This window comes from Magnolia sinica, chromosome 11 (genome assembly GCF_029962835.1).
Source record: "Magnolia sinica isolate HGM2019 chromosome 11, MsV1, whole genome shotgun sequence".
Taxonomy (NCBI): Eukaryota; Viridiplantae; Streptophyta; class Magnoliopsida; order Magnoliales; family Magnoliaceae; genus Magnolia; species Magnolia sinica.
The window spans coordinates 65522004-65537577 of NC_080583.1; the positions used below are offsets into that span (position 1 = coordinate 65522004).

Genomic DNA, 15574 nt, shown 5'->3' on the forward strand with positions numbered 1-15574 from the left:
TATTCGGTGATAAACCAGCGAAGTTTGTAAGGTTATTGAAAGGCAAGAAAGGAGAGTATTGAGGTGGAAAAGTTGACATCTTTCATTGGGAGGTAGATTAACGCTGATTAAAATAGTCATATTGAATTTGCCACTTTATTTTCACTCTTTTAGGTGTCTGAATGCTATTTTGGAAGGATGGAGAGATTGGGACGAGATTTTTTAGGGTAAAGCATGATTTTGTAAAGCGTAGAAGAAAAACAAAAGTTCCATTTAATGGAGACGAGGTGTGTAAATCAATGGGGAAGGGAATGCAAGTATGAGAAAGTTCACGTTTATGAATCTTGCATTGTTAGGCAAGTGGTTGTAAAGATTCAGTACGGAATAAGGTAGCCTACGGGGAGAAGTGATAGCTGAGAAATACAAGCTAAGGGAAGAGGGTGGTGGACGAAAGAATCATCCTTATATAGACTAAAGTGTTATGGTGGCCAGTTGTTAGGTTGGCAATCAAGCTTGAGGGAATTAGACTCTCATTAGGTGATGGGAAGGGAATTCATTTTTAAAGGATGTGGATCCTATTTTTGAGCCCAAATAAATAAGCATAGTCAAGGCCGGGCCAAACCCCAAAATAGGCCATTGTACATATCCAAAGGGCCAGGACAAAATTTCAGGGCCAAAACTGCAAATTGACCCGAGCGTGCCTGCTAACATTCCTCACAGGAATCACACTTGAATTTCCACATATAGCCGTTACATTTAAGAAACTGATGAAATTGCATGTGGGGTTTCCTCATTCCTATGGCTACCATAAATTAATCAATCTAGCTTCCATCGTTGGCAACTGATTTCTTCTTCCTCCTGTTTTTTGGCTTCACGGCATCTTTGAGACTCCTCTCACTGCTCATTTGCTGGTCCATGTGGGACACTTCCATTGGTGCATGATCAAGATTTGGTGCTGGCTGCTCAGGCTGGGACTCGATTGCCTTCTGAAGGCCTCTTGCTTCCTTTTGTTCCTTATCTACTGTTTGCAATCCTGCATGTAAATACAGTGATTATAATTACAAATGATGAACAGTATTATAAGGGAAACAAAAGTTATAATTCCAGAGTAAAATTACTTCAGATATGAGAAAGTATGAAAGACAAAGCAGATACATGTAAATGTCAGCTCTGTCGATATTTGATTAAAAAATAATAAATAAAAAATCAATGATAGAAAGGAAAGCACACCTGTATATTCATCAAACAAGATTTTAGGACTATACACAAGGTAAGATGATGAGTTCCCTGTTTGTGATGAATAGGAAGCTTCCCAGCTCACTTCAAACAGGGTACTTGGCCACACCATTTATTATTTATTACAAACAGTTCCAAAAGGGAACTTGGCCATACCAGTGATGGAGGGAGGGAGGGAGTTGCTGGCCACCAGCAGGTGGTTGACAACAGGAAATGGCAGGTCATCAGTGCGAGGCATGATCTTGATCCAATGGATTGATCTTAGGTTTGTTTCTTGTTCTGTTTTGTTTTTGTTTTTTGTTGTTGTTATTATTATTTTCCCCACCTTAGTTGAGGAATGGGAAAGTAGGAGAAAACATTGGGACAAAGAAAGAAAGAAAAGAGTGAAGATATAATCTTCCCTTCAATTCATATGGACAAAGTGTTTTGGGAATTAAGATTGGTCAAGGTTTTTTCTGTTCTTTTGTTTTTCCTTTTGAGGATTTCCTTCTTCTTCTTCTTCTTCTTCTTCTTCTTCTTTTTTTTTTTTTTTGGGTGGGGGGGGGGGATCCCTTATTGTTAATGTCATCATTTTCTACAAATTCTTTATAGTAGTAATATTCGTACTACTATCGCTACCAATACCTAAATGTTGTCAAAATCATTGTTGTATCACAAATCGTAATAGAGGTCGAATCATATCGAAAAGCAAATCATATTGCCAATCATGAGATTTCTTTCTAATTTTCTTAATATATCAAAAACTCTGGGGAAAAAAAAAAAGAAATCAGAAAAAATTAAAAACACATCAATCATCTATTTCCCATCTATTTGCACCATGAAAAGTGATATGCTTGACATTAGCAATTGAAAACTTGTATATGACCTACTTATCGTAATAGAGTTAAAGGATGCTTGTTTTTCCTTTATGATTTTTCTTTCAAGAAATTTACCTTTTTTTTTTTTTTTGAAAGATGCAATTTACCTTGACAAATAGACAGGTGTCCTTCAATAATTTTATCTTTATTGACTGTAGGATTGCGTTGAAAATACCGGCACATAATTTTGTTGACCAAAGAAAGATATTTTGATTTCTTTGGTTTTGGGTTTTTGAATATCAAAATCACAAATCTTCTCTTATAAAGAAGAAAACAAAAAATAATAGGCCTTTTTTAAACAATTCTTAAAGTTCCCACCAGTTTAAAAACATAAATGAAAGCCGCAAAGTTTTAAAAGAAGAGAACAACTGTAATTTGAATTGTAAATCAGGATTTGAATTATAAATAGTAGGATTCAAATCATAGAATCATAGGATTCAAGGCAGGATTCAAATCCTAAATTGTAGGATTTTGACAACTATGCCACTAATATAGGAACAACGGTTCCACCTATGTCATGATTTCGGTGATCCTATAGAAGTCATGAATCAGTTTCTCGTGAATTAGCACAACAAAAGTGAGGCACCTGTCTGAATGTCATTTTCAAAATTCAAGCCTTCAAAATTTTATAGTCATGTGTCTATATTACTCATTATTCCTTATCAGCTACGAATTACTATCCATACTACCATCAGCTCTCTTGTTTCAGAATGGCTTAAATACCATAATACTAATTTGTGGTGCATACCTCAACAAGTATTATACAGAAACCAAAATCAATCAAAGGAGAAATACCTTTAAACATTCTAAAAAATGTTTCTTTTTCTCTTTTTGTATGTTCTTAAAGATGCCTCCCATCATTTTCCAAAAGATGATGAGTATGTTCTTAAAAAACTACAAACCATCCCAACCTTTCCAAAAGATGACTCCCTGCACTTCAAGAAGACAATAATTTGGCTTTGTGAAGATTTTTGTGCTCTTCAACCAAGTAGAAAGCTTAACGATCACGGAAGGGTGGAGATTACCCAACCATGTCCCTAGTTTAGATGTTGGATGGTAAATTCTAAAGTTTTAGAAAGGGAATAATGTAGAACCAGAGACGACTATTAGTCCTAGCTCACCGAATTATCCCATTGAAACAAACATAGAGAATCACAGCTATTGGTAGTGTGCATCAAAATTTAATTCAAGTGGCACGATATGGCACAAAAACACACAATTGACCCTCATATGCAAACTTGGATTTCTTCAATGCACTGAATTGTATAAAAACTAAATAAAAATTTAGTTATTCTTGTTAGTGTTTGCAGTACTGATAGTATTGGGATCGATGATCAGCGATATGAAATTGGCTAAAAGTGTTACAACTTCCAGGTATCGGTCAATATTTCATTAAATATCACAATGTGTCGTAGAAATCTTGATACATTGCGATATTTTCATTATATTTCCATTATATTCTTCCAAGATAGCCAAGGCTTCGCTCAGGACCCCACTACTCGTCGTATTTGGTTTCGTGTTGCTATCGCACATGATTTCGAGAGTCATGATGATATTATTGAGGAACGTCTTTATCAGAATATTTTTGCTTCTCACTTCGGGCAGTTGGCAATAATCTTTATGTGAAGTTCCAGAAATCTGCTTCACGTAGCTTGGCAAGGCAATTGTTTGTCCGATCATTGTGGGTATAATGGTAGATGCCCAGGACCAAGTTATTATTATCTCTTTTACCTCCCTCATGTTGAGCTTCTCAAAATTTCCCAATAAATGATTTAGCTACAAAAGGATTTTTTTTTTTTTGGAGTGAACACGTCTATTTATTTATTTATCCATGTACATTCACTATTTATTTATTTTATACCAAATATGGGTAAATTTTCTTATTTTGAGGTGAAATAAATGCCTGGACAAAATAAAAAATTGTGGTTGGGAAGGTCATAGTAGCAATATTGGTATCGATGATCAGCGATATAAAATTGGCTGAAAGTGTTACAACTTCCGAGTATCGGTCAATATTTCATTAAATATCACAATGTGTCGTAGAAATCTTGATGCATTGCGATATTTTCATTATATTCTTCCAAGTATCGACAATACCATCAATTATCATTGATACATTATATTCTTCCAAGTATCGACAATACCATCAATTATCATTGATACATTCCAACCAAGAACCCCTTTACAAAAATAATTCAAAAACCCTCTAAATTTGCTCTCTCAAATCTTTTGCTTCTAATCCCTTCCTACACAAACATCAACCATGCCTTTTCGATTTTTTGGAGGGAAAAGGTGGTTTTGCTGTGGAAATCGAGCTTGAAGAGAAGGTGGGCTGGATTTGCAAACAGTGAGGATTATTCAATTTTAATCTCTCCTTTTTTTTTTTTTTTGCTGTAAATCAGTTGGCTCCAACAACGACAGAAAGCCATGATTTTACATGTTTGGCATGACAACCATGGATTTCAACCTCTGATTTGCGAATTTAGGAAAAATGGAAAATTTCAAAATTTCACCCATTTAACCTAGAATTGGAGTGTGGAAAATTCACATCAAAGTAGTTGGAGGCTGATCTAGATATTGACGATAATTTTTGGAAATTTTGTGAAAAAAATAAAAATTAATTAAAAATATTTAAAAAAAAAAAAAAAAACCATATATTGATCAGCAATTATGTATCCTTAAAATTCACGGGCATATTTTTACTACTTTGGCTTTTAAAGGGATTGCTTCTGTTTTCATATATGTCTTCTTAGATTTATAAATGATATGAAATAATTTTGAATATAGTTGCATTACTCAACACATTACTTCCATCATGGCTTTTAAAGGAAACTTATTATGTCCACTTGTTTTTATTATCTTTTGATTTCTAAGTGTGTAATGATATCTTTTTTAACACCCCTTCAAGTTCCATTGAAAAACTCAACCAATTTTCAACGTTTCTAAAAAACGATGATATGTTATGTGATACATCCGATATTTCTCATGTGATACCTAATATGTTTCTGTATCCCAAGGGTATGATACATCTATTGATACTGATACTGAATCAATCGATATTTCTCATGTGATACCTAATATGTTTCCATATCCCAAGGGTATGATACATCCGTTGATATTGATACTGAAAACAAAATGACTATTAAAAAAAGAAAAAGAAAAAAAGAGTCACGTGTATATATATTTAGTAGCTTCTGCTTTAATAACCAAATCAGTACAATATTGGAGGAACAAATGGAATCAGAGAACAAAGGGACAGATACAACAAAATTGGGTCAAATAACTGGAAATTACATAAACTAGGACATTGCTTACATGGGAAAAGCCTCTCCTTAAAAACATGCCTCCAAGATATTAGGGTACAGTTGGAAGTATTTTCAGAGGCAGGAATGGGTGGAAGGCGTTTAAGACATTAAAAATGAAAGAAATAGTTATCTCAAAAGCAGTTGAGGTAGAAAACTGTAACTTGCCCGCTTGGGTTTTATTTTCCATTCTCTGTGCTTAGAAGTTCAAAGTTTGTACTAAGTGTCAATTTCGGGTTTCTGAGGATGCACCATTAGTTGCATAGGTAGCAGGTTTGTAGCAGCAACAAAAGCTAGATACTGTAACTATTTCATAATCTGAAGAGCCTATGAATCACAAGACTGAAAAATAGGATCAGCGACCCCTCACCAAGCGCACAAATCTACTTCTTAAACAAGCATTCAGGGGCAATCACACATACGTACACACATACTGATGCATACATATGTATACAGACAATGTGTGTTGAACATAGAGTGCCCTTTTTCAAACCATCCACTTTTTGGCTTATGTGTGTGGCCCATCTGATTATGTGTGATAGCTTCAAGGCCATTCCACACTAGGGCCATCACGTTTTGAAGCATCACTAGCTTTTCAGCAATAACCGGTTCCTAATCTGTTTTCTTTTTAGAGCCATCCCTCACTAGAATAGTTATATAACAGGTGGGATTTTTTTTATCAGATAACTACATCCTAGAGCCCAAGGTTCTAACCTTTTCATCGTAGTACCCCAGTTGACTTTGGCTTTATTAATTACTGAATCAGCTTCGTTAGTACAACTGCAATTGAAGAACTGCAGCCAACAGAAGGCTTCCACAGCATAAGGGGGCATTGCAACCTAGAAAATTTACAGGCAGGAGACATGGTTCTAGATTTGTAAGATTCCAATATGCCAAGTGTTAAATACGTCATTTGGGCTTTGTTAAATCTATTATTGGGCTTGATGTGTGACATTTCGTAGTGTTTTAGGCCCATAAGATATGTTTTAAGTACTTGCTTAAGGAAGATAGAATTATTATAATTTTGCTATAGTTCTTCCCTAATAAAACATAAGAGAATGAGGTGTGGAAGGCTAGAGTATCCAAGTGCAATCCCCCTCCTCCCCTCCCTCCCTCCCTCCTCTCCTCTTTTTCCCTCTATTTTCTCTACTATATGGTTAATCTCCCATTGGGTAAGACTCCAATCAAGTGCAAATGAGTTCACACTGTAAAGTTTCTACCTGATGGAACAATTGATTGTTACAAAGCTAGGTTGGTTTCCAAGTGGTGGACTCAAGATTTATAGAATAAATTATCTGGGTACTTTTTTCGCCGGTGGTAAAGCTCAATTCAGTTCAAGTTGTTATATCAATAGCTACAAATCATGATTGGCCTCTCTTTCGGCTAGATGTGAAAAATACATGGAGACTTGCACACAGAAATCTATATGGAGCAACACCCTGGATATGTTGCTCATGGGGAGTCTTCTAAAGTGTGCAAGTTAAACAAGTCCATATATGGGTTAAAGCAATCACCAAGGGCCTGGTTTGAAAAGTTCAGCATTGTGGTGGTGTTTTTTGGGTTGAAGAAAAGTAAAATAGATCACTCAATTTGCTCAAAGCACTGTACCTCTGGCCACATAATACTTGTTGTATATGTGGATGGCATTATAGTGACAGATGATGACTTGAAGGGTATTGAGAAGCTAAAGTTGTACCTTCACACTTAGTTTTAAATCAAAGACCTTGGTCTTCTTCGATATTTTCTAAGCATTGAAGTGACAACATCTGAAGTTGGAATAAATCTATGTCAAAGAAAATATGTTCGTGACTTGTTAGAAGAGACGGGCGTGTTAGGTGTCAAATCTATAAATACTCCAGTGGACCCTCATCTTAAACTTGAGCCCGAAGGAGAGTTGTTAGCAAATCCTAGTATGTATAGAAGGCTCGTTGGCAAGCTCATTTATTTGATTATCACCAAGTCTGATCTTGCTTTTTTTAGTCAGTATGGTTAATCAGTTTATGCAAAGTCCTAGAGAACCACATCTAGCAGCAGTTATGAGGATCTTGGATATTTGAAATGTCACTTGGAAAGGGTATCCTATATAGGTATCATGGCCATCTCTCCAAGTAGTTGATTATTCAAATGCAAATTGTGTAGGGTCGAGATTTGCTAGGAGGTAGACTACAGGTTATTGCACTTCCCTAGGTGGTAATGTGGTTACTTGGAAAAGTAAGAAGCAAAACGTGGTTGCCAGGTCAAGTGCTAAAACCGAATATAAGTCAATGGCACAACTCATCCGGTTGAAATCTTCTTGAAACATTGGGATTCATGGTTCAAGATCCAATGCCTTTTCACTACAACAATCAAGCCGCTATACATATTGCCAATAATCTAGTGTTTCATGAGAAAACGAAGCATATAAAGGTCGATTGTCATTTCATCCAAGGACAAATATCTCAAAGAGAAATCCACACTCCTTATATTTCATCAAATGATTAGATTGCTTATTTATTCACCAAAGCGCTTGGGAAGTCTCGATTCGATAAGCTTATCTCCATGCTGGACGTGCAAGATATCCATGCTCCAGCTTGAGGATTGGTGTTAAAATTTTCATTTGGGCTTTGTTAAATCTGTTGATGCGCTTGATGCATGAAGTTTAGTAGTGTCTTAGGCACATAAGATATCTTTTAAGTAGTTATTTAAGCAAGAAGGGTATTAATGTAATTTTGCTATGGTGTTAGTTCTACCCTAATAAAAAAACAAAAAAGAATGGGGTGTGGGAGGCTAGAGTATCCAGCAATACCCCCTTCTTTCATCTCTTCTCTCATCGTTTCTCTTGTTTTCTCCTTTTCCCTCTATTTTCTCTTCTAATATTCTGCTCTATATCAGTTTACATCAACAAGGCTGAAAGCTATTAGGTGATGCTTAGGATGAAGCTGGATGGGAGACTACTAAGCACACAAATGTCCTAGGTTAATAAGAGTAGGAAGAGTTACTATAGCCAAGTAACCAATGATGTTCACAGCCAGCAGTGGACACATTTATTACACAGGCATGGGAAGGGAACCCTTAGATGAGGTTCTTTATCCTCCAGAACCTATTGGAGTAGACCAGCAAGGCTGCCTATGGTCACCAAAGACATTTGGAAGTTCCCAAGGTATATCAAGGAGGCAAGGTAAGGAATCCGGCTCTTTCGTCAGACTGGTCATGTCCTTTGCTATTGGTTTGGGAGGTGCAAGGGGTTGCATGCATCTTCTCAAGCCAAAAATAATATATGGCATGCAAACTAGTGATGGGTAGGTTTCTTCATCCTTATTGTCTGTAAAGAAGACACATGACTTCCTCAAATACAAGTCCAATTAAAAAAATGAGGTTGCAACTTGCAATTGGTATAGTGCTGGACCCCCTCAGAGTTGTCAACTATCGATGCTGATAAAGACTGTTTTGCAGTTCAAAAAGCTTTGGCGGTCAACGAGGGAACTTCTCGAAAACTGATTTTTGTCATTGTCAGATTCATGTTCATGCAAACCTGACCAATGTGCTCGAGCTCGAGGTTAACAACCTCACTTCTCTATTTTTTGCTCTAGCGCCCCACCACACCCCCCCACCCCCACACTACTTTTCAAACTGAGCCGCTTCAATTATGGAAACAACAGTTGTTCCTTTTCCCCCCAAATAATTAAAAGCATGGCCATTAAAACTAGCCACCACACCACCTTTCCTTCCTTTCCCACTCCCCATGCTAGGGCAAGAGGAAGCCTTCAACAGAGTCTAACATCACCCAAAGCTATGATGGAAAGGAAATAAACCTAATCCACACCTTCTGAGCAAAAACACAAATGGACAAATAGGTCATTAATCGATTTAGCATCTCCCTTCCCAAAGCCAAAGAAGTCGTAACCAGGGGGTGGGTGGGAATGATAAAACCAAGAGAGTACAATGTATGACCTCTGCACATCCAAAAAACTTGTAAAAAGATCGAACCAAGAAGCAGCTCAATTTATCAGCATGCCACACCCTTGAATCCCTCTCCCTTGGGTAGGGATGACAACACTACAGATAGCTCAAGTCCACTTCCACCGATATGGTCCCTCCAATAGGGAGGGGACCAAACCACAAAATCTCCCGATATGGAAAAACAAGCTACTGTAATATTTCTAGTTGGAAACAGATGAGCTATTCTCGGGAGTACGAATTGAAGCACCCTACTACCACTCTATGAATCTTGCCAGGAACAAATGACAATACCATCTCCCAACAAAAAGGACGCCTCCTCTTTAAACTTAGAAACACCATAGACACTGCTCTCCATAATCCAGACTTCCTGCAGAGAGAAGAATCCCTGTACTTGCTAGAAATTATCTCTCTGCAAAGCCTCATTTCTTCAATGCCAAACCTTCATAGTCAATAACCCCTTCCCACTTTAAAAGGTGATTTTTTTTTTCTCAGCTCCACTCCACAAGAAGTCTTGCCCTAATCTCTTTAATCTGTCCAACATAGATTTCGAAAATCGATAAGGGTACATGAAATAAATGGGCAAATTTGATAGGGCAGCTTAAGCGAAAAGGGTACATGAAATAAATGGGCAAATTTGATAGGGCAGCTTAAGCGAAAAGGGTACATGAAATAATGGGCAAATTTGATAGGGCAACTTTCTTAAGCTGCCCTATCAAATTCTAACACTACTTTTTTACCCGAGCCGCTTCTAATACGGAAACAACGGTTGTTCCTTTCCCCCCAAATAATTAAAAGCATGGCCATTAAAACTAGCCACCACACCACCTTTCCTTCCTTTCCCACTCCGTCATGCCAGGGCGAGAGGAAGCCTTTTGTTTCGACAAGAAACAAATGCATTCGATTTGGGGGAATTTATTCAATGATAACAAAGAAAGGATGAGAGAACAATGATCGCAAGATGTTTTATTCAGTCTAAGTTCATTTACATCCTTGCATTTCCCTTGATTCTAAGATAGATTACAATGAATGAAAGAGAAGGTAGTTTAATGGCAATTTTAACAGCATTTCGACGCTTTTGGTGTTCATCGCAAAGGATAGACTTTTCTTTCCCCTGGAACTCCTTGAAACTCTCCAATTTGGTTGTGCGCCCCTTAGTGCTCTAATAGAAGGTTTGTGCACCTGTAGAGGTTGTGCGGCCCCATCTGTTGTGCCATTTCCATCATACTCCAATTTTCTTTCTCCTCTATGAACTTCTCACTCTCACTTCTCTTTCTCAATGCCCTCCCCAAATGAAGATGAGAAAGGGGTAGACATTCAACAGGTGTGGAAGTTATCTGTCTGAAGGGTAGAGCGCACAAGGCTTGCTAAGGTGGAGCGCACAAACCCTTGTATTAGGACAGGCGCACAAGGCTTTCCTTGAGAAGTGGCGCACAATGCATGGTATTAGGACAAGCGCACAAGGCTTTCCTTGAGAAGTGGTGCACAAAGCCTGGTGTTAAGACAAAAACTCTTCCAAAGTGGCGCACAAAGCCTGGTGTTAGGACAGGAGGGAGTACAAAGTGGTGCAAAAGCCTGGCGTTAAGACAGGAGGGAGTACAAAGTAGTGCACAAAGCCTGGTGTTAAGGCAGGAGGGAGTACAAAGTAGTGCACAAAGCTTGGTGTTAAGACAGGAGGGAGTACAAAGTGGCGCACAAAGCCTGGTGTTAAGACAAGCGCACAACACCTTCCTTGAGAAGTGGCGCACAACACTTGGCTTTAAGACAAAACTCCATAAGAAGTGGGGCACAACACTTGGCTTTAAGACGAGGCTATTTGAAGTTGTGCACAATGCATGTCTTAGGACAAAGAGCCATTGAAGTGGCGCACAATGGAGAGCTTCAAGACAAATGCCCACTTGAAGTGGCGCACAATGGAGAGCTTCAAGACAAAACATATCAAAACTCCTTAGGAAGTGGCGCATAAGAGAGGATTGCGCACAATGGATGGGCAGACGAGCTCCTCTCCTTACCTCTTGTGTGCAATGGATGGGTGGACGAGCTCCTCTCCTTACTTCTTGTCTCCAGCTTCTCTCCTCCAAATGAGGAGTGAGGAGAGGTATTTATAGACTTCCCTTCCTTATATAGTGGTGATCACCACCACTTCTTTCTTCATACAACTTCAACCCTCCTTCCTTGCATAGTGGTGTCCAACTACTTTTCCTTAAATAGTGGTGTACATCCCTTTCTAAGACAAGAACCACACTTTCTCCCCTCATACAAGGCAACGCCCATCCACTCCTTTATTCAAAATAACGCCCATCTACTCCTTTATTCAAAATAACGCCCATCTACTCTATTCAAAATATGGAGCACACAACCTCTTCTCTTCATGAAGCGGCGCTTCACAAGGCTTCTATAGGGAATGTCGCACAACAAGACTTTCTCCATTCCAGATGGCACACAAGGCTTTCTCCATTCCAAATGGCACACAAGGCTTTCCTCGAGAGGAGGGACGCACAACAGAGATGGAGACTGGCGCTCTTATCCAAAGGTACACCACACTAGGATTCATGCAGGAAGGTTTCAACTCGTGCAATATAAAGATGGAATATTTGTGCCTCAACAGATGCCCCCTCGATCCTTCTTTGATTGATTCATGAAATCAAATGGAGGATCGATCTTCTTCTTGCACAAAAATCCTTTCACTTCAGAGAAGGATTCTTAACACCAGGCTTTGTGTGCCACTTTGTACTCCCTCCTGTCCTAACACCACGCTTTGTGCGCCACTTTGTACTCCCTCCTGTCCTAACACCAGGCTTTGTGTGCCACTTTGGAAGGGTCTTTGTCTTAACACCAGGCTTTGTCCGTCACTTCTCAAGGAAAGCCTTGTGCGCTTGTCCTAATACCATGCATTGTGCGCCACTTCTCAAGGAAAGTCTTGTGCGTCTGTCCTAATACAAGGGTTTGTGCGCTCCACCTTTGGAAAAGCCTTATGCGCTCTACCCTTCAGACAGATAACTTCCACACCTGTTGAATGTTTATAAATACCCCTTTCCCATCTTTATTTGGGGAGGGCATTGAGAAAGAGAAGTGAGAGTGAGAAGTTCACAGAGGAGAAAGAAAAGGGGAGTATGATGGAAATGGCACAACAGATGGGGCCGCACAACCTCTACAGGTGCACAACCCTTCTATTCAAGGTGTCCCGTATCGGTATCGGTTGGCGTAACGGTACCCTCCGAAACCGATACGGATACGGGGGCGTAACAGCGATACGGGGGCGTAACGGCGCAAATTTTTTTTTTTTGCCAAAAAAATATGAAAAAATATGGATTAAATTCATAATATTCTAAGCATTCCAAATATGCATTCATTTATAAATTGGAACATGTTTATGGTGGTGTAACGGTCCACTCTTTGGTGAGAAGTTGTATCGGATTGTCTGATTAATTTTTTAACCAGGTAACTTGAATTCGACTACAAAATTCATATATTTAATTTTTTAAATATGTAATTTATATACTTAACATCTTGATATTATTTCTCCCAATAGTTCTTTAAAAAAATGAAATTAAATTCAGGTAGATGGCGTTGCCAATTTGGGGCCGACTTGGAGGACCAATTTATTCTCCAAATCAGCCTCAAATTCATGCCATTTATTGTCATTATCCCACTTATAAATTGGTGGACATTTATTGGATAGTGAATCATAAAAAAAAAATACAAAAATCAAAAGGCCCTATTTTAAAAAATAAAAGTTCACAAATTAACGATTAAAACTATTCAAATAATTTGATTTTGGCATTGTGAGTTAGCAATTGCAGTCCATAATTTAATTGTCAAATTTCAAGTTAATATATGTCTCGTGTACAATTTTTTAAGGCTTGAATTAGGAGGGACTCGGATGTAAAGTGCAGCACACGTGTCAAAGTTTTTTGGGCCTCACCCGTGATGAATGTGTTATATCTACACCATCCATCCATTTTGCCAAATAATTTTAGGGCATGAGCCCAAAAATGAGGCACATCCAAAGCTCAGGTGGATTGCACCGTAAGAAACAATAATAATTAAATGTTCAACGTTAAAAATTTATTGGGGGCTAGAAAAGTTTTAGATCAAGCTGACATGTGTGTTTTCCCTTCATCCACGTCAATGTGACCCAATTAACAGGTTAGATTGAAAATAAACATTACAGTGGACTTTAGGAAATTTTTAACGGTGAGCATTCTGTAACCACTATTTCCTATGGTGTGGTCCACCTGAGATTTGGATATTACTAATTTTTTGTATCCTGACTTAAAATGACGTGGCAAAATGGATGGACGATATGGATAAAATATATACATTATGGTGGGGCCCACTCGGGTCTGAACTGATTGGATGGAAAATAAACGTTACCGTGCGCCCTACAAATTATTTAACCGTGAAAATCATTATCTCTGCTGCTATTTTTGGTGTGGTCCAGATGATCTCTGGATATAATTCATTTTTTGGCTGGTGCTCTAAAATGATCTCTGAAAATAGGTGAACAATGTAAATGTAATAAATACATCACTGTGGAGCCCATATAACTTTGATCTCCTTTGAACCGTTCGTACAACTCGGAGCTCGAGGAGTGTCAGCGCTCGTCTTTGCGTGACACGTACCTACAGCAGCCAGTTGCTGCAAATTAAAAAAAAATGGAGAGAGGGAAACGAAAAGAAAAAAAGAGGGAAAGGGGGAAGAAGAGATTGAAAGAGAGAGAGGAAGATGAAGAAGAAGAACAGGAAGTAGCCGCAGCCGCAGCCGCAGCTGCTCGAGAAGAAGAAGAAGAAGAAGAAAGAGAAGAAGAAGAAGAAAAGAAAGGAAAAAAAGGTAAGGTTTTTTTTTTTTGTTTTTTTTTTTTTTTCAGGGCCTGTAACGGCCCCGTAACGGCCGTTACTGTCACAGAATTCCATAACGGCCGTTTCGACCCCATATCGCGTAACGGGTCCCACCATTACCGTTACATATCGGCCGTTACGGCCGATACGTAACCGATTTGGGATACCCTGCTTCTATTAGGGCGCACAACCAAATTGGAGAATTTCAAGGAATTTCAGGAGAAAGAAAAGTCTATCCTTTGCGATGAACACCAAAAGCGTCGAAATGCTGCTAAAATTGCCATTAAACTACATTGTCTTTCATTCATTGTGCCTATACATTGTAATCTATCTTAGAATCAAGGGAAATGCGAGGATGTAAATGAACTCAGACTGAATAAAACAGCTTGTGATCATTGTTCTCTCATCCTTTCTTTGTTATCATTGAATAAATTCCCCCAAATCGAATGCATTTGTTTCTTGTCGAAACACCTTCAATAGAGTTTGACATCACTCAAGCTATGATGAAAAGGATATGAACCTAATCCACGCCTTCTAAGAAAAAACACAATGGACAAATAGGTCATCGATTGATTCAGCATCTCCCCTCCCAAAGCTAAAGAAGTCGTAACCCGGGGGGGGGGGGGGGGGGAATTATAAAACCAAGAGAGTACAATGTATGGCCTCTGCACATCTAAAAAGCTTGTAAAAAGATTGAACCAAGAAGCAGTTCAATTTATCGGCATGCCACACCCTCGAACCCCTCTCCCTTGGGTTGGGATGATAACACTATAGATAGCTCAAGAGCTTGACAAAATCATCCATATATGATCCCTCCAATAGGGAGGGGAACAAACCACAAAATCTCCCAACATGGAAAAGCTACAAGCTATTGTAATATTTCTAGTTGGAAACAGATGATCTATTCTCCGGAGTACGAATTGAAGCAGCCTACTACCACTCTAGTTGGAAACAGATGATCTATTCTTGTAACGCATAATAGTTGCCACTGTTACAATTACGTAATGGCCATAATGGCCATTGCATAACCATTTTGGAATACCTTTGAGTCAATTTCTCATAATCAACCAAGTTAGTCAAGCTCGTTGATTTGCTTTTACTTTTAATTTTACTACCCGCCAGTTCTGATCGTGCGCCTGTCGCTCTCTTCCAACTCATCAAACTAGAGATTTGCATCATCACTTGACCCATCAAATGAAAGGCTCAAATCCCATCTAAGACATACCATGTTAATATCTATACCATCCAATGCTTCAAGATGCTCCTCCATTAATCAACTTAAAATCGGGTTGTTCTCAATTGATAGCAATATTCCTCCTTATCCCCAACGATTTGTTTAACCATGGGACCAATTTAAAGATAATGGATAGATTCCATCCTCTGACTCCGACGTCACGTTGAAGGAGACAGATCCCAAGGAAGT

The 15574-nt window shown here is 38.6% G+C and overlaps 1 protein-coding gene across 1 annotated transcript in view; it reads right to left on the reverse strand.

The window, feature by feature from the left end:
• Positions 1 to 531: 531 nt before the first annotated feature.
• LOC131219256 (exosome complex component RRP45A-like) overlaps positions 532 to 15574 on the reverse strand; it is a 38611-nt gene continuing 23568 nt past the window's right edge. The window contains exon 10 of the mRNA XM_058214305.1: positions 532 to 1012. Coding sequence (XP_058070288.1) covers positions 801 to 1012 — 212 coding nt within the window. The 3' untranslated portion in view covers positions 532 to 800. The remainder of the gene's footprint in view (positions 1013 to 15574) is intronic.